This window comes from Pyxicephalus adspersus, chromosome 3 (genome assembly GCF_032062135.1).
Source record: "Pyxicephalus adspersus chromosome 3, UCB_Pads_2.0, whole genome shotgun sequence".
Lineage (NCBI taxonomy): Eukaryota > Metazoa > Chordata > Amphibia > Anura > Pyxicephalidae > Pyxicephalus > Pyxicephalus adspersus.
In genome coordinates, this window is record NC_092860.1 from 125,901,865 (window position 1) to 125,922,757 (window position 20,893).

The 20,893-nt window shown below is 36.9% G+C and overlaps 1 protein-coding gene across 1 annotated transcript in view; it reads right to left on the reverse strand.

Moving 5' to 3' along the window:
- Window positions 1–392: 392 nt before the first annotated feature.
- Window positions 393–20,893, reverse strand: part of SLC30A9 (solute carrier family 30 member 9) — a gene marked incomplete in the record, with an annotated part of 41,411 nt that continues 20,910 nt past the window's right edge. The window contains 9 exon segments of the mRNA XM_072406272.1: window positions 393–2,672; window positions 9,831–9,944; window positions 10,073–10,202; window positions 11,076–11,241; window positions 12,812–12,919; window positions 13,018–13,089; window positions 13,801–13,840; window positions 13,922–14,057; window positions 20,050–20,105. Coding sequence (XP_072262373.1) covers window positions 2,628–2,672; window positions 9,831–9,944; window positions 10,073–10,202; window positions 11,076–11,241; window positions 12,812–12,919; window positions 13,018–13,089; window positions 13,801–13,840; window positions 13,922–14,057; window positions 20,050–20,105 — 867 coding nt within the window.

Consider the following 20,893-nt stretch of genomic DNA (forward strand, 5'->3'; position numbering starts at 1 on the left):
TCGTAGGCTGGCCTGTCCATTCCTCCTTCCAATGTTTGACTATTGTCCCATAAATATAATAGGTTTACAAATGGCTCCTTTAATTCTTATTACAACATTTTGGGTGTTGTGATTTATTGAAGAAAGTGTACTTGCATTTAACTCACACTGCTACTTTACCCAGAATTGTGAATTGGGTTAAGTTGTTAAGTTCCATCTTGGACAAGCCAAGACTCAAAGGCAACATGGAGAATTGTCGGGTTATTAAGACCCAGTCATTAATTAAAGATAAAATACACTGTTATAATGGTGGAATTCTTTATAGAAGTTAAAACGTTTAATATTTTTTTGCTGGGCATTTCCTATTATCCAATGCCCTGTATTAAAATACAAACTATTCCACCCAGCCAAGCTCTTCTAAAGAACATATACATTTATTATACAATAACATGACATAGGACTGCAAATCATTCTTTCAAGGTCCAGAAACAATCCACACAAACAGATAATGACCAATTCACATAATGTTCTAGAACCAGAGAGAGATGGATTTTATGTCATTTTTAACATCTGAGTTAAAGGATAATATTCAAAAATTGTTCTTTTTTGCATACAATCAGACAATTCAATGGAAAGAAATATGTGATACATTTAAAAAATAAGAAACCCAATATCCCAACCATCCCACCATATACCCATTCTCTGTACATACATCAACTTTGTACAAGTCATCACAAAAGCTGATTTTCCACTAGAAGTTTACTTTCCACACTAAGGTGACATTTTTTATTACAATTTAGTTTTGGACAATAAATGTTTGTCAATAAATTAAAAATATACTTTCCTCTATGTAAAATTATAAATATATAGAGCGAATATTACAGTCTATGGTAAAACTGCAAAAAAGGAAGATGTATATATAGCTGCTTCTATTACAGTCTAGGAAATACATTCGAATATCAGTGGGGGTCTAGAGCAGAGGGAAACTAACTAAAGGAAATCTTTAGGATATCTTAGTGAAATGTAATCCTTGATTTACTGTACAAATCAAGGCCTAGATTTTGGGTCAAATAAAGAAATGTTCTCCAATGGGAAAAAATCTTTTAGGTAAGATTTAAATTATGTCACAAGCATGGCTTTAAAGGACCAGTAAATACCAAATAGAAGAAATCCCATAGGACTAATCACAAAGGTTTATGCATAACTCTTCATAGCTGTATGATATTTGGCATTGCAATTACAAGTGGTGTGGTATTGGTAACAAATCAGTCATGTCTGACTAAGTGATGATGCAATGTTCTTCTCTAGCAGACATGATCAGGAACATGAAGATCCTTTTTACCAAGAAAAACACCAAAGCCACAGATATCAGAACAGAAGCCGGTTATAAAGTCATAAATTAACAATGGTGGGCTGAGGTTGTGAGACTTTGTTCTGACATGGCACTTACCCTAATAAACAATAGAGTTGGCCTCCCTTAACCTGAAATGTCTACAGTGACTGCAGTTTGCACATTGTGTGTAAGCTGTACTTATGACTTTTCTGCTATGGTACAGTACATACCTGTGACAGGTAGGAATATGCAACTGACACAATATTTCCATCAGTGATCAGGAAAGCAAGCTTTTTTTTAGAACACATTTTTTTGAGGCAACTACTTAAGAAGGGATTACAAATCAGCAAACTGATCTATAGTTCATTGTTCATCGGATACCAAATTCGATGTGTATCAGATTGGACTATTCCGCACATTAACATTTTGAAAATTCAGCCTGCAACACGTCAGATCCATGTTGATTTTGCCAGATCCATTATAAACCTGAGATCAGTTTACTTGTCTCAGTTTATAATATATTTCTAAAAAAAATTTTTCCATTACATTTTTACATCTTTTTTTCCATTACATTTTCCTTCTTGCCCCTCTAATCATGTATATTATCTATTATAGTTATGTAAAAAAAAATCAAAAGGAAAACAAGGGTTTAAGGGTTGAGAAAGGTGGATAACCACAATTGTCAGTTGTGTAGTTAAGAGAAAAAAGATGACATTTCTGCACACTGTAAAAAAACAAAACAAAACAAAAAAAACAGCCAGTTTGATGGTAAAGTCCTAGGAACAGAACTGCTTGGGAACATCAAAAAAAAAAAAAAAAAAAACTCTTCAGAAATAACATTCCAATCACTTCCAGTGAAAAATAAAAGCATCAAAGTCCTTGTTCTATATACAATAAGCATAAAATAGGATGGAGGAATGGCAGGAGTGCAAATGGTTGATTCCTTATCTCAGACTGTCCAGTAAGTAAAAGCTAAAGAAAACCCAGCAAGGTCAACGTCATGCATGTAGATGGAATGAAATAAAACAACACGATTTCCTTCTATGAGGCAGTTGCACAAATAAATATTGTTAGCTTTTTTTTTTTTGTCTGCCTGAAAAAAAAAAAATATGATTGCAGATAATTCAACAACAACAGACTGTAAGATGCTCTTGTAAACACGACTTCATGTGCAGAGCATTTGCATTGTAGGGCCATTCGTACTCATTTACAATTTAGTCATGGAGCATGCACGCTGGAAAATGAAATGAAGCTTCTTCTACAGTCTCCTCTTTCCTTCCTCCATGAATTTTATGAATAGAAAATTCTTCCGCTTCTATAAAATTTCCAAGTCAACATGCCGAACCTCAGGATTGCATTGCTGAAACAAAGGGGAGAGGTAATTAATGAAACATTAGCATCCTGGATACATTATTTGAAGCTTGGCAATAGAGAAATAGTCTTATCTCTAGAAGATAAGACTTGAGGAAGAAATGCCCCCAGCCTTCGTGTAGACGTGCTCTGCAGCCACAATCTGCTCAAAGCATAAGTGACACTTAATGGTCATAATTAATACCAGACATTCTTCTGCTCTGAGCTGTTTGTACACTGACGCCATGGGGGAACAGAAGGCAGCACAGCTGTTAGCAGCAGGGCTCTTCCCTGACCACACTTCTCTTTTTAGCTCCTCGACAACTCTGCAGAAGGTGGTTTTAGATGAGGAGCCTAGATTGTAAGCTCTTCGGGGCAAGGTCCTGTCTTTCTCCTATGTCACTGTATCTGTCATTTGCAACCCCTATTTATTGTATAGCACTGCGTAATATGTTGGCGCTATAAAAATCCTGTTTATTATTATAAATATATAGAAAAACTTGATCCTTGTAGATCAGGTCACCGGAGGGAGCCCGGGAAAACATTTTATCATGGCATTGTCAATACTTGAGCAGTTATATTCTTAGGCAGCAAGGCTTGCAAAAGCAGCAGAGCAAAATATTACAATGTTATTATAATACTAAAATATATTATTTATTTAAAAAAAATAGCCATAAAATTAAAACGTATTATTATTAGGGCAGGAGCAAAGTGGAATACGGCGGTTGTTTATTAAAGTATCAATGACATGGATAGCCCAAAACACTACAATTAGGTTACCTGCAAATTTTTGTCTCTGGAAACAATCTTTCATGGTCATTTCCAGTGACAGATGAAGGAATGAGCCCTGTACACACAGTGCTTGTTCTATGGTGAGGGGAGGGTGGATGGCAAGCAAGCAGCACCCCGCTGTGCTCTCTCGGATTGATAAATGACGTAGAGCAACCACTGTACACGTCAGATTCTCCCAATGGCTGATTATCTGACGTGTATACGCAGTCGTATTGACAGCAACAGCAAAACATTAGAAAGTACTGTGTTTTAAAGGCACAAATTAAATAGGGGGCAAAGATTTAAACCAACTGCATATACCTTCACTTCAACTAATGCTATAATAGATATAGAGTCTGATTCAATTTCCATGATATTATATAAAACTGCAAAACTAATTTTATTGAGGCATTACACGCAATGAAGATTCCTTGTTCCAAACAGAAAAATGGGCAGCATGGTGGCTCAGAGATTAGCACTCGCCAGGTTCCAATCTCGGCAAGAACACTATCTGCATGAAGTTTGTAGGTTCTCCCCGTGTTTGCCTGGGTTTCCTCCCACATTCCAAAAACATGCAGTTAGATTAATTGGCTTTCCCCTAAATTGACCTTAGACTGTGTTAAAGACATATGACATTAGATTGTGAGTCCCTTTGAGGGACAGCTAGTGACATGATTATGGACTTTGTACAGTGCTGCATAATATGTCGGTGCTATATAAATACCGTGTAATAATAATTAAGAAGTTTGCAATGGCAGTTCAGTGCCAGTAACTGAATTTGTGTGTCATATTGCTACAAGAAATCCTTTAAACAAATGCCACATAAAGGAAATCTGTAGGTTGCCATTGCTTACCACCTTCTGAAAACAGCCAGACTACAGGTCTTTAGCTAATTGATCCAAAACATGTATGCAGCATAATCCTGGATGTGTATATTTGTTCTGGGTGTAAAACAAGAAATTTGAAAACCAATAAAAATAGAACGACACATACAAAAGTATTGTTCTCCCAGGACAGGTACATGGTAAGTAGAGAAATCATATCACAAACACGTGATAAGAATGTAGTTATTGGTGCTTCTGCAGGTGACCCAGTTGGGGAAAGGGAATGGAAGGGTTATATATATTAGGACCCAGAAAAGGGTTAATTCTGTCAAATACAGGTTAACAAAACAGTCCACACATCTTTTACAGCTATGTAGCTGCTTTATTCTGTAATGTGGCAGCTGAAATAAATATCTTTTGCATATTTGCCTCTTAAAAAATGCAACAAATGTCATTGTATTCGTAATTTTCCTAGGAAGCCAAAATTCATATTTCAAAATAATATAAAGCGCCGCAGTAATACGGTAATAATCAAACAATTAATCTTTAATAACTGGCATGTCAAAGTGTGATATATTAACCTGCTACAATCCAGATCAGCAAATTAATTTTGAAATTGCTATTAAAACCATTTGTGAAACGTGTAAGAGATGAAAAGAATCGTGTCAGATGAATTTGGTATAGTAAAACAAGAAAAAAAAAAGAAGGACCGTCTATTATACTCACTGCTACCTGTAATGATGATGAGCAGTAATGTGATAATATCGAGGTACAAATTAACCATTTCATGAATAGGGAATATTTTGGTATTTCCTGACTAGATAGATGCCTGTGGTCTATTAGCATGGCAGCAAGTGGTCAATCACTATTATGCACAATCAATGCATGGATACAGGTTCAAATGGTATCATCAGGTTTCCACAACAACTCTGGGGCTGATAATCCAATTTGTCAGAAAAATAATAAATATGAAATCTGGATGAATCTAGGCTCATCACTACAATCAGAGAGTGCCACTCAGACGCTGCTTTCTCCAATATTGCTTAATACCTGGTACACACGCTGAATATCTGTCAGAGAAAACAATCCCTAGTGATTGTGTTCAGCATCCGAAGAATGAGCTGTATAGACGATATTGTTTTATGAAAAGGGGTGGCACATGTGTCATTTTGGTTTAAAGACCAATAAATTGTTGAAGCCACCAGATAAGAATGACAGCCAGGCTACCATTTTACTTTTAGAAATTTTACTGTAAAATTGGATTCAGGGTCCAGTAAAATAACAACCAAGTAGATGGTTCTCATTGCAAAGGTGGCAATGAGATAAATCTGCACCTAATTCTTATCGGATATTAAGGAAATTGTAGTGAGCATGAGTGCTCCAGGACCTCAGTTGGCACCCCAAGCAGATACAATTTAAATACAAAATGCAGATGTTTAATTTACTAGCGATTAGAAATTAGAATAGTATGGATACACCAAGCTTTGTTAATCATCACTCATCTGTGTCCCTCTAGCTCTCTCTATATAGGACTCATAATAAAAATACATACATATTTATATTTGTTATAGTTGAGCTGTGGGGATGATGTTTACCTCATGAGGCACAGGCTAAGGCCTAAGTTCGAGAAAACGTTATGGCCTTTGTAAGATGTACTACAGCAATAAAGATAACCAGTGCTCCCCCCCAGGCTTTCTTACATACTCCTCCTGGAAAGCAATCATCCTTGTTACTTCCGAATGCCTGAGAAACCAAAAGTAACATCATGCTGTCATTGTATGTCACTTTTAGTTGCAATCTACGTGTTAAAAAAGGAAGTAAGTTTGGTCGTGGCCTACATCCTGCAGTGCCAAACTCACGATGCCACCAGCCTGCCATACTTGTAAAGCTACGTACACACGTCAGATTTTTATCGCCCGATAATCGGCATCGGCCAATTATCGGGCGAAAATCTGCCGTGTGTACAGTCGGTGTCGTCCATCGTCCGGACGACCGACCTGCCGGATCCACGGACGATGGACGACAGCCCATCGTAATGAAAGTGAAGGGGAGAGCGCGCAGCAGGGTGCCGCTCCGTCGCTCTCCCCCTCCCCTCTCCATAGAGCATGAACGGTGCTGTATGTACAACACCGTTCATGCATCGTGCACTCCCTTGTCGTTGGAAAGGATTGTGAAAGATCCTTTCCAACGACAAAAATTGGCAGTGTGTACGCAGCTTAAGAAGAAATGTACAATTGGACCCCAGAAAAAAGAAACACCTCCCTCAATTTACCTTGCTGATTAGGGACTCCATCACCGTTAGGCTGAACGTTTAAGAGCTGAAGGGGTGTTTTAATCAATTGTGAGCTCCCTTTCTTCTATTTCTGATAGGAGAAGCGGCAACCTTTTATGAAGGCTCCCATGGAGGAAGACGTGGAAAAGGAGGCTTACCAGGGGCAATTAAATTAATGGAATAACTAAATTTTTAGAAGGCTTGAAGTACTGTTAGATTGAACATTTATCACATAACAAGTTACCAATAACTCCTAATTTAATCTTTGTACTAAAGGTTGTGGAGTTTCCTTCTTCCCCAATATACGCTCCCTTGTCGTGCTAGATTGGCACTTCCCAAGCCAAAGAACACTACGCTTTCTGTGAAATGTCTGAAAATTGGCAGACTAACCACACTAGACACAGTTGTAGCAGACACATTAGGCTTTGCACGGTCTAATGCTCATTCAGATGGAGCAGAGCTGCATCTCGATTACACCAGTTAAATAAATCATTATGGAAAATGTGAAAAACTAATGACAAAAATAAACAGAAGTATTGGTGCAGTTATCTAAGCACTTGTGCTGATCAAAGACAAGACATTAAATCATTGATGAGGTCTTGTTACCATTTAAAAATCTGTATATAAAGATACTTCATGTTTGCAAAGTGATTTGTTAATAATTTTACACTACAACCCCTGGATATGAAGTCTGTTACAAAAAACATGCAGCACCATTCAGTTATGTTGCCATTAGCAGCTAAAACTAGTGTGAATCACACAAATGTTATTGTATGTTTAAAAATATTTTAATCTATAATATGCAGAGCACCACAACTTTAAAGTAAACCTATCATGTCCAATAAAGTATAAAACTAGTATTTGTCCATTTGTATTTGTGGTCAAACCAGACTTTGTACCTGGGGAGGACTTTTATCCTTTGCTTAAATAAAAGGCTAAACTTAAAGAACCACCCTGACTCTGCTTCCAGCATAGAATAAGATTTTTTTTTACCTATTAAAATCCCTTCAAAGCATTTTTACTTTTTCGTTGTTTTTCCATAATCAACGTAATCTCCTAGATTGTAAGCTCTTTTGGGTGGGGTCGTCTCCTCCTCCTGTATCACTGTCTGTATCTGTCTGTCAATTGCAACCCCTATTTAATGTACAGCAGTGTGTAATATGTTGGTGATATATAAATACAGTACTGGTAAATAACAATATTAACTGAAGCAGATCTTGAAGAAATGGAGACGGAAGATACGGTTCTTGACCTGATGAGGAAGGGTCCGGCCATGGTGAAGTCATTACACAGTATCGGTGTACACTGGTCACCCAAGTAGTGATGAAAACAGTTAAAGAAAGATTCTTCAACTATGCATTCCATAAAATGGAAGACTTCGGACTAAGGGCATCACATGACCACAGATTGCAGCAATTAGATAGTGGAAGGGGAGCCAGGGGAATTTTTTTGCACTACAGCTTTAACATTAAGATATTAATCCTACTACTGTCATGCAACTGTCCAATGCTAAATTACTTGTAGAGATTCTGCGATTTTTTAGCTGAATGACAATGAATGAACTTAGTGACAGGGTGGGTGGAACTTGACCTAAATCTGGGAACTGATACACCGCTTTGGGTAAAATGTGCAAAACTTGATTTTTGCAAAATTAGGCAGTATATTTCCTACACATCCGTGGTTCTGGTTGTACAGTCAGCCACTGGGATATAAAAGACTACAAACACTATGCATAAATCAAAAATAAAACCATTAGTATTCACATCTACATTGGCAACATTAATAGGATTAGTTGCTACAAAACTCCACAAATATAATATCTTGCTCATGTGCTTACTGCTTTTCTCCCCAACAAAATTGATAATGGCACTGATATTGTGTTTGTAGGAAGACCTTAAGAATTCAGGCAGAAGGAACCGACATAAATGAAATTACATTTACAGAAATCCCTGCAATGTAAACCACTGATATCAGGAGATTTGCTGTTGAGGAATTACTTGTTATGATTGAGGTTCAGGGTAATTTTGGTAAAACAGCTTTTAAAGATCAAGATTAGAGGAGATTAATATATTAACTGAAAAAAAGAACTGCATGTAACTGAGAGCATCCAGCCAGATACAAAATTTGGCTTCTAGAGTAATAATTATTGTAGCATTCATTTTGATAAGAGGCCCAGAGTTGGCTGACATGACTACGGTACTTCACTGGCCTAAACAGAATTTTATTAAAGAGCAGAGTAAGCTGCTAGTATGAGTAATAAAAACTGTATAGGTGTATCTGGCACATTATATTTGTAATCACTGTGTTGTTCATAAAGCAAAAAAATGCTGTTTCAGTCGCCATACTAGGAAAGAAGACCAAAAATTCAATTATAGAGAGAAGAACTTCTGAAGGAGGATTTCTTAAATAATACAGCGTGAGCACAGCATGGCAAAACACATGCACACAAAACTGAAAATAAACTCTCCAGGGAGCTGACAAGTTGAATAGTGAGGAAATTAGCAACTATAAATTAGCGAGAGCAAAGTCTGTTGCAGAAACATAGAACTGGATGTGGAAAGAAGTGGTTCATTTAGTCTTAGGTTGCATAACTCTGGGCTTTGGGATCTTGCAACAACACACAAAAGTGAAATTGAATGCAATCAGCATTGCTTGTCACAGAGATGGCAAGAGAAATCCCACCCTTTTTCTATCACAAGTAAACTCTATATGAGCCTCTCCCAACCTTTTAACCCTTGAGGAATTTTTTTTTTAATCTCAAATAACCATTTTCTGATCAACAGCTAACAGGTAAGACAAGATACATGCTCACACTACATGCTCAATTGTAACATTAATTTTGCATTGGTGCAAATTTCACTCTACAGTAAAGCTTTTTGCATTCCTTTACCTTTGCATTTGTTTTTAGAATATAGGATTCCATCATTTACTTCATTTTGGGTAAGATACCTTTTCATTGTTTTAGACTTTTCAATACATAGTGTTCAATATGCTGGCTCACTGTGATTACAGCAGCACTCGGACCAGAATTCAATCCACTCAGCACAACCTAGAAGCAGCTGCTGGTGGAAAAACTAACCTTACCACTAGTCCTGAGGCTGAACGCCTGGGAACCACTCCAGGAATCCTAGGATTTTGCAGAACTATAGTTAAAAACCCCTGCAGTGTATGAAAGAAAACCTTTGGGCACCTAGCAGAAGCACCTAGAAAATGACTGGCTGTTCTGAATAAGGCACTTTTGTCTCAGACACCTTGATCTCCATTGCAATCTATAAACTCCTCAATGGCTTTTATAACTTACCTTTAGTTCCTTTTCAAGTCTGTCTACTTCAGCCCCCAGTGTGTCAACGATGTTCTCCCCATGTTTAAGCATAAAAGCCTCTAAATCTTCAGCAGTCTTCACCTGACGAATTTCCTTGAAAAATAATAAAATATTAGCAGTTATACTAAAACTGTAGCCCATAAAAAGAACAGACCAACCTATCCGGCTAATTATCATTTGGTTACTGCTAAACTTCAGCCCGTGGATTAAAATGAACTTACATTTAGCACTTGGTCAATGTCTTGCTTTTCCAAATATAATCTAGTTACAACCCGCCCATCAAAATCCACTTCTGCTTTAAATCGTACTTTACTCATTCCCATATCCGTGGCTTTTACATCATGAATAGCCCTGCGAAGACAAAAGATTAGTTTAGTGACAACCATTTTAAAATTTGACAATAGCATAAAGTTGCCAACTGGAGCAGTTTGGGAAGAAGTCTCCTTATTCTAATATCTCTCTCCACTGCAGTAAAGAAAGCAGAACTACATTTCCCAATTTCATAGCAACCAATACGAATTCATAAAATCAGCAGATGTCCACCTTTCAGATAGGACCTGCACCTCATCTATTTCATACAACAAATGCTTTAATGTATACTTTAAATGTTGCACGTTACATTGCAGATTTAGGAACAAAGTGCTGGTATAGAAAATGTCCCAAGTCTCCTAAATCCCACTGCAATATATGGTCAGAGATGCAAGTACAAGCTTGCTTTAATATTTAGTGGTTGACAGTCCAAGGAAATCTCATACTGAATGAAAAGCCAAATAATTAATTGTATAAACATATTCCAGATCCACCTACCCTTGTTATGTGAACAGGCTTTTAAAGTGTCTGGGGAATCAGGCTTGCTGCTGAACAGATATAGGCACAGCTCTCAATTACAGTACCTGTAGAAATAGCTGTACTGAATGTCTAAGTGTTGAATACAATCCAACACTTCTCTGAAATACTAGGAGGATGGGATTGGGGGGGGGTTGTATAGTAAAACAACAAATTAATAAACTGTTACAAATTATATGAACTGAAGATGACTCCAGCTAATCTTCCAACAGATATCCAGACACATACTACCTTCCATGTGTTTTCAGCTCTTACAAACTTCTCATTTACTACTTGAAATACCATCAAGAGCTTGCACAAGTTAGAGGTCCTCACACATTTTTGTTTTTTTTATTATTGCCTTTCCAAAAACAGGTATTCTTAGAATTGCTTCCTTACCTCACAGCAGGATCACTTTCAAGGAGTTCTGTTAGACGCTGCACTTGTTCTGGCTGTATCGATCGGCCTATGAGGGCCTCTGTGTTGGTGTAAATAAGGAAAGCAGAAACTGCCCCCAACAGTGTCCCAACTCCCAAGGAGCCCAGACTGTCATATAATGGGTTACCTAGTAAAAACCACAGGTACATATTTGAAATTGTCAGACTATAAACCTTAACATACCATAGATACTAAACATATATATTCAGAACATTCCTTTTAGTACTACACAGGTGAGAGAAGTTTCACAGAAGTTTCTGTTCAGTGACAAGAAGGTCAGTAGAAAGTCATTGCAGACAGCACTAGAGATCAGCAGAGCGGATAAAAGTATTAGAAACCTTAAAATTGAACCTGTCTCTGTGACAGGTGACGCACAATAAAACAAGGAGATGTGTGCTCGCAGTTTGTATAATTAACAGATGTGGCTTGTGAGATTTATGAAGAGAAAGATAGCATTAAAAGATCAGAAAACAGCCGCGCGCACACATAATTCATGGAGATTTGCCTTGGGTGCCTATACCCAATGATGGGAACGAGACTGGTATGAAAAGATGGCATCTTCAGAATTAACTGCTTCACTCCAGTGGTGATGTGCAGCAGCAATATAAGACAAAATCAACAAGAAGCAAAAGGAACAGGAAAGTAGTTCTACCACATGGAATACATATGAAAAGAGCAATCCTATATACTTTAATAAGTAACATGGTGCAAGCATAATAACACCAAGAAAATCTCCTCATTTCACTTTTACTTAGGACAGCATTGTATGAATATTATTTGTTAGATAAACATGGTAAATAGATCAGCTTGATATACAAATAACCAAGAGTATGTGCCATTTTTTTTTAATTGTTCTTTGTAATCCATTTTTTTATATTGTATTACTGCTCCTTTTCACAATTCTAGTCTAGACTCATTGAACACAATACATTCCCTGTGCGACACACACTAAAGTACACCTTTTGAAATATTCCCTTTATCACCACTTAAATTCAGTGGGCCTGATTTATTAAAGCTTTCCAAGGCTGGAGAGAATACACTTTCATCCGTGAAGCTGGGTGATCCAGCAAACCTGGAATGGATTTCTTCAGTCCTTTGCTATTTTCTAGTTAATGTTTTGAATCCTGGACCAAATCTATTCCAGGTTTGCTGGATAACCCAGCTTCACTAATTAAAGTATATCCTTTCAAATCTTGGGGAGCTTTAATAAATCAGGCCCAATGTATCCATACTCTTCTCAAAACAGCTACCGGAAACATTTTGTGCTGGTCATTCACAGAGATGCTGGACACATGCTGGGGAAAAAAAAATCACTTTTTTTTTTTTGTTTGATCATGTGTAACAAGCTGCTGATGTACATCAATTTCTTAAATAGCACCTGACAAAAAGATAAAACAATGCAATTATCTAAGTTCAACTTATCTAGTTAGTACATTTAAAATACACCGGACCTATAAAACGGTCTTTTCCCTTTAGAGTAGGGTGCAGATTCTTCCCTCACATGTTCAAGCTACTAAATGGGCCCTAATTAGGAACTTTTCCTATACTGCCCCTCTCTCCAGCTATTAGTATGACCAATTCAGCTGCCCAGATTCTGGACAGCCAATTTTTCTTACCTGTCAATTCTACCATCCTCTTAACAGACATACACATTTGTTTATACAAATGGTAGTACCTTAAAGTAAAAAACATCTTACCAGTCAGTGATGTCAGCCCCATACAGGTGGCAGCCATTGCAACCCCCAAAACAGCAGCAGCATCTTCCATCATTACCACATTAGTGCTTGGGTCACGAGACTGAATCACTGGGAAGAACAGCAGAAATTAACTTTACTGCAGATTTAAAATACAATGACTTCAAACTATTACCCCAAGATGTCCCAATGTATATAAAAAGACATACCGTACTGGTAAAAGGTCAAACCCTTTACCCTGGCACTCTTCCTAATTTCATTAATAGCAACCAGGAGTGTAGCTGAAAAAAAAAGCATTGCAGGCTTTCAGAATATTGAAAACTATTGCCAGTTTGTTATATGTCAGCAAGGAGCCATGTGAACATCAAATAACTTAGCATTTAGGTATACAAATCTCCAATTTTTTATTTACTCTTTATAAAATATATATATGCTGCCTGGATCTGGTACAAAAACAACCTCGTTGTTTGTTGAAATTGTTTTCCTAATGAATTTAGTAAATGTACAATATTCAGTACAATGGGGTCGATTCAGGGCTACTGAATGTATTTTTTTTCCAAAATGTAAATGTCAAATGAAAGGAAGAAATGGAGATGGTATTTGTCGATTTTTTGAGAAGTTTTGTGTGCTAAGGAGCCTTTTCTAGGCATTTCCAAGACAGGCACTAAAATATTCTATAGGCCAATAAACCATTTAAAGTGTGCCTAAAACTAAAACCTTGCTATATGCATGTATTTGTCAGAACTTAATACAGAGATATACAATGTGGAACAAAAAACAGCTCAATCTATGAGGATTATATATTTTTTATTCAGAATGTATTTTTATTTTTAAGAAAGGATTAGAATTTTTTAATTTGTGGGACCTTGCTAAATAGCAGTAAAACTTAAAAGGGGTTCTAATCTTTACCCTTCTTTCTAAAAGTAAAACATCATGTTTTCAGTATAGACTTTACACATTTTAAGAATCAAAATTTAAAGAAGACTGCCTACCTCCTTCAGAAACTAATGATCCAGCAAGTATACAATAAGCCTGGAGTAGAGGAGACAGAAAGACTTTAGCAACCTCACAATAGTTGTCATAGTAAAGAAAAGATAAAACAGGTAAACCTACCCAAAGCAGCGATTCTATTGGCTGAGGATGCATTAAACCCATGATGCCATGATACCATGACAATCCAGCACCCATCATAAAAATGCCTACACCACTGATCAAGGAAGCGATATATCGCATGTTTGTAAAGCCATACCTGTGAAAAGACATGAAAATTGGCATGATAGAAGCATTACATATACCTGATGTTAACAGCATCTCAACATCAGCATATTCTGTGAGGATATTTCAGGTAATAAAATACATCTAAAATCTAACCTTTAAATACTTAATCAATAGATTTATGTTCCTAAATATTGAAGATACTACGGGTCTCTGCTGACATGGTAGGCAGTATAAATTAGCATTTTATTTTTATGTTTGAACTATGTAAAACAAACAGGATGGTTTTTGCTGTAGAGAGGTACTTTAGGCTTTCAGTTCAAATTCAGGGCGCTCTGCTCCTATTTTTATTTGCAGAAAAATCATCAATTCAAAGCTTATTTAAGGGCTTTCCCTAGCAGGTGATCGGTGTCATTGCAGCATTACAGTGTCAAAAAAAATCTTTTTGCTGTTTCTTTCCATTGGTCCCACAGACCTCTTTGGGAGACCTCCTGGGATCTACACACAGCCTCTTCACCTGACACCTGACCTCAGACTACAACTTCCCCTAGTCTGAAAGACCTTTTTATCGAATCCCAGGTGCTCTAGAAACATTCTCAATATCTGGCCTGGAAAAACAGGAGGAGTGGTTATAAATCCTTAAGTATGTTCCTGACACTTAGAAGCTACTTGTAAGAATACCTTAATAATGTCTTCAACATTATAAAACCATTCTATTTGAATGTGACAAACGCCATTGGCTACTCCCTGACTTAGATAAGTGAAAACCTTTGTACAGGTAGCACACAATTGGTGCAGGACAGAACAGTAGCCTGCATGTGTAGTAAGCAAAAAAATTGATTTACTTTAAAAAGACAATAGTTTTTCTTTAAGAAAAATTGGTCATGTGTCACAATTTGCAGAATGTATTTGAAATTGAAGAGTACATGTAATGTGCTGTCATGATTGGGTAATGAGTGCACTTTAAAATTAAGCAGAAAATGTGCACGGTAGGCTCTTGAAAAATATACACGTATTAAAATAAAATACAGAAACACAGCAAAAAGTACACAAATTAAGTGTGGGGCAGAGCCATTTAATATACTATTATAATTCGATGCCCTTTTCAGTGTTTCATAAAAAAAAAGTAATTTCATCCTGTATTTTTTTCTAATCCCTTCCCTGCATAGGCTATTTAGATCTAATCTTATTACTTTAATGTTATGCACCACAGCTGCTGATGAAATTGATTTAATCCCTTTTTTTAATGCATTCAGATGTTTAATGAACAGGGTAGCATTTAAATATTTGCTGAATACAATTCCAAATTTAATTCCTTGTGTCGTTATGTGTAATTTTAGATGTTTTAATATAGGAAATACATTTTCATATTTATAATTTTTTTTGCATTTAGAAGTCCAAAGAGCTAGTAATTATAGGCTGGGAAAGGGCTTATTGTGCTTTCCATGCAAAGATGTTTTGTGTAAGCGCTTATGCTGGAAAAGTAGAAGGGATGGAGTCTGTGGCTCTAACAAGGTATGGGGCAAATGTATGCATCACAGGAAAAGCAAACTGCTACCAATAGTAACTGGAATAATTATGTTAAATACATTAAAAAAAAACTGGAAAACTGATGGGCAGATGTGGACAACAGCTTATTTTTGTACATTTTTATATAAATATGATAGATGGAGCATTAGTTCTCCCCTCCTAAAACCTCTAAAAGGAAAGTATTTGTATGGATTTGTAAGGTTCCTTTCCGCTTTTATCCTTAATCAGTGAAAAGAAAATAACCAAAAAAAGAAAAGTGCATTCCTGCAAAGCATGCAGAAGAATCCTACTAGCTAAAGGTAGATAGATAGGACTTTCCTAATATTAATGTAGTAATTAGAGAAGGAAATCATCTATTTGCATTAGCTCCTGGTGATGAAGCACAAAGCCTAGCACCTTTGTTTTCTGTGCCCACACCCTTGAAGAACCTACAGGTTCTCAATATCATCTTATAGAAAGCTTGGCTAACATGATCTATATAGATCCAAGGGTTTGTAAACAAGACTTTAAAACAATAATTTTTGCAAACATGGAGTGGGCAGCACAGCAAGTGGCTGGCACTAAATAGGAGCCAATGGGCCTGATTTATGAAAACTCTCCAAAGGTGGAGGGGATACAGCAAAGCTAGAATGGATTTCTTCAAAGTAATTTGTTAGCAAATGTTTTGAATCCTGGACCAGATCTATTAAAGGTTTGCTTGATCACCCAGCTTCACTGTTGAAAGTGTATCCCCTTCACCCTTGAATAGCTTTATTAAATCAGGCCCAGATTTATCAAGCAAAATCAGAAGTCCGCTTGCGCGCGCATAATCGAGCGCCTCTGACCTGATTATCAACGAATTCTCAGCCGACGAGAATACGCTGGCGTATTCTCCCAGCATTTATCAACTGAAATGATCTGGCGCTTTGAGGCACGTATCTTCGGCAGCTTGACACTAGCAAGCTTGCATTAAAAGTCAATCTTTCCGAAAAAAAAATCATTCTTTCCAATGGCACACATCTTCCAGGTAGCCCTAAATAAAAATGTGTGTTCAAATGTTTTAAACATATATATTAGCTAAGAAATAAGCATATTTTAAATGACCTATTATTTTCAGGTTCCGAAAGAGTTACCCGCTTTCAGCTGTTTACATAGGCGCCTACCTAAACGCTTAGGATGCCTGACCCGGGGATCCACCAGGTGATTAATCTGGCAGATGAGACCTCACTTTTGCCAGTGGACTAGATCATCCACCCACATTCTTGTTTGGTTCTATCTATCTATCTATCTATCTATCTATATTTATCTAATATAAAAAATATAAAGATATATATATTTAAAAATATATATGTCTTTTCATATATTTAGGCTGGGTCTACACATACTGTTTTAAAAACACATGTAAATGTTTTTTGCAATGTTTCAATGCATTTTAATGCACTTTTACAAAAGATTGTAAGCTCTTACAGAAAGCTTCCACTGAAAACAATAGGGTGTTTTTAGTAGGACTTTGGAATCAGGAAGCCCCCTTTAATAAAGAGACTCCCAGATCTCCGACACTCCATCCTGGGGAATGAGTACAGGGATACATAAAACCCCTTACTCATTCTCTGAAAGGGTAAAATATATGTGTAAAAAATAAGAGGCGGCATTAATGTTAAAATAATTTATGAAATGTGTGTGTTTAGTGTAACAAGGCTCCCCATTCACCTTAGTGGACAAGGCTCCCCATTCACCTCCAGTGCTCTGTGATTGGCTGAGCAGAGGGGAAACCCTAATGACGGCTCAAGCATCATCAGGGATCCCCTTTGCTCAGCCAATCACGGAGCACTAAAACTGAATGGGGGGACTTGTCCCTATTTATTAGAAAAAAATTTTTTTTTTTTTATGTGATCTTCTTTACAATCTCCCAGGATCTTTTAACCTTGGTGATCCAACAGACCTACAATTTACCAAGTCAACTGTGATTGTTTTTAAGCAGTCTTTCTATGAATTGTTAAAAAAGGCTAAAACAATCGTCTTATTAAAACTCAAGTTGTTTGATGCGCATTGTCGTGCCCCAAAACTCAAATGTTTGATGTGCATTGTTTGTGTGCCAATGCGGACCTGCTATGTGCGCGTTAACCCGCTATGTGCGCGTGTTCTATCAGTTGGAAAACGCACCGGCCACTAGTGCAGAGAAGGATCCTCATTCAGGTAAGTTTTTATTTTTGTGTAAATTGTTTGTTTTGCTTTATGTGAACTAATGTATGTATGTATGTACATACATCCATATATGTATGCATGCATTTATGTGTGTAGATATACATATAAAAGGGAACTTATATGAAGAAATAGGCAAAGAGTATTTTTGGGCATATTGCTTAACATGCTTCAAATTGAAAAGATTGCCTATTTCTTCCTATGATTGGGCTTGGCTCAAAGCAACATTCATGGAGATACTGCTTTTGGTTAAAGAAGGAATCCATCTTTATGCGCTTACACTACCAAGCCGAGGTTAGTAAGTAAATATATATTGGGCCAAGGTCTAAAATGGCAGTCAAACCTGCATAAACACTCTGAAAGGTTGTAAAAGCAAGAAATAATGTTTGGCACAAAGAATATTTGTCCCTGGAACTTTTAGATACTTGTACTATTTGAATTGTGTTAACACCTAAATAATGCATACAATCCAGTATTTAATGAGCAAAATTAAGTTGAGAAACAACAGAACATCTGTTTATGTGTATGAGTGCTTGACCCTGCTTGTGATCTAGTCAATACATGTGGTTTAATGTTGTGCTTGGCAACCTGGACCGCTTTCCATCCTTATCAGGTGTGTTACAATGAGTATGCAACTCAGCTGGACAGCTAATTGACAACGAGTTTGGCCAGGAAGTCGAAGGGTGCTTGTATACAATAGGGCAAAGATCAGGCAGCACAGCACAAGGAGATGAAACCTATAACACTACTACAAATGAACAGAGGAGTTCTGTAGAATAGTGGCAGTAAATCAACATGAGTGAAGTCTGTTAAAGGAAAACCACAGCTTATTCAGCTAATGTCAGACTAATAAGATAAATAAAAACCATGACTATTTATCATAAAAGGAATATGTACATAATACATTCAAATAACAATATGTGACCATCTGACTTTGAGAATGGGACAAAAGCAACAGGGGGGTCAAGTACCAGTTTGGAGTGGAAACCATGCATACCACACACACACAAACACACACACACACGGGAAAATCACTAAAAGTTCCTTAATACATGTATTTTACCATCTTTGCCAACAATCCTTTTTTCAAATATTTGATTTCTCTAAAGCCAAACTATAATGAAATTTGAATCAGATCCAAAATGGTTTGGAACACTTTTTTTTAAAAATAAAAGTTTACTGTGTCTTGAGATTAATTTATATACTGAACTTTATATATATACAGCTTGATATGAATTAGTTTGCATTGTTGCAACAACTCCAAAAAAACGTAATAAAACAATTGCAGCCAATCTACCATAAATGAACCAAGTTTCTGAATTAGCATAATGTAGATGTGCACAGAACAGGGACCAGATTAGCCCTTATTGATGACATGACATCACCATTGACAGAGCTCAACAGATCCTTCTGAATCGCACAGCTGAGTGTGGCGAGCTTACACGCATTCGCTTGATAAATCAGGGCAAATATCTCACCAAGTATTGTATCCAGAATACATTCTCCCTGTATATGTCTGGATTTCAAGCAATAGCAACGCACAGGCTTGTAAATTATGAACATTTTTTTGTGGGTGCATCGGTGGCCGTGGTAGAGACTATGGGCCTGATTTATGAAAGCTCTCCAAGGCTGGAGAAAATACATTTTCAGAAGTGAAGCTCGTGATCCAGAAAACATGGAATGGATTTTTAAAAATCAATTGCTAGCAAATGTTTTGAATCCTGGACCAGATCCATTCCAGGTTTGCTGGATCACCCAGCTTCACTGGTGAACGTGTATTCTCTCCAGCCTTGGAGAGCTTTCATAAATCAGGGCCTGTAAGTGGTAAAAAGTGAAAAGGTGGTTAGATGGTGGTCAGTTATGCAGCATGAGCCAACCACCTATGGCTTTGCATACAACTCCATGGAGAAGGAAGGCAGTAGAGCAGCAAATTATAGCTGCTAATTTAGAAACAACAGTATTAGGCACAGATTTTTTTCACCTTCCTAAACAATTATTGTCAGCCACCCACAGACATAATAATATTAAGAGCTCCAGCTGCACGCAGCCAGACCAGGTGAATGACATCTTAGATGTATGAGTGCCATTAATCTGTAATGTGATGGCAAATTTTTTTTATCAAACTTCTTATCAAACAGGGTATGCAAAAAGCACCCACTTAATATTTTTTAATGCAACGATGCAGAACTCTAATTATGAATTAATCTGTTCTCAGATGAGTAGGGAAAAAATCTTTTCCCTTCTGAAAAAAAAGATACATAAATAACAAGGCAAATGTAGCACAATATTGTATATGTTTTATAAATTTGTCTTACGGATGTCCAGGGTCTGGTGTACGTACAGACTGTGCTATACCCAACACTAACAGTGCCTGAAAAAGAAAAATAGCAGGGGATTAATAAAAGAAAATCAAACCGTCTCAAACACATTCATTATATAGGTAAGATGTGGATTTCACATAACTTTGGTACAGTTACTTTTACATTGACTGTCCTCTTCCCCAGGCCCTCTTTCTAGTCTCAGTGTCCTCCCCTGAGTGCACCATCCGGCACTTTTCAGTAACCACTGGGCTATTTTTGGGTGAAGTAGACATAATGCACTCAACACATAGACATTACCATATGCACAGAGATAAAGGATTATATATAATATAAAAAGCATAAGTTCTGGAGGCAAAAAAGTTGGGACAGGGGATACCCATGGACCCCAGATCTTATTAATTGAAAGACTCAGCCCCTAAAATCAAACATTATTTTAGGATGCTGTGCTTGTGAATCATATATGAAAATGGGCAAACGAAACACTTATATTATTTTACATTCATCCAGTCTGAAGTCTGCCCTGTACTGTTTTGACACGTACTGCAGATGAAGACTGACAACACTGAAGCCATCAGAATCATATACCAGTTCAAATGAATGTCTTCAGTAACCATAACAATAAAAAATAGCTCAGAAAACAATTACAAAGAAAAAAAAACAATCACAAAAAAATTGTAAAGAAAAAGAAAAAAGAAAGTAGCCTCTGTGCATGTTTAGCTATGTACACCTTATCTCCTCTATCCAAAGCAATCTACATGACCAGAACGCAAAAAAAAAAAAAAACAAATTTCCCTGAAAAAGGATGCCTAAAGAAATACAGTAAATGTGACTTTTGTAT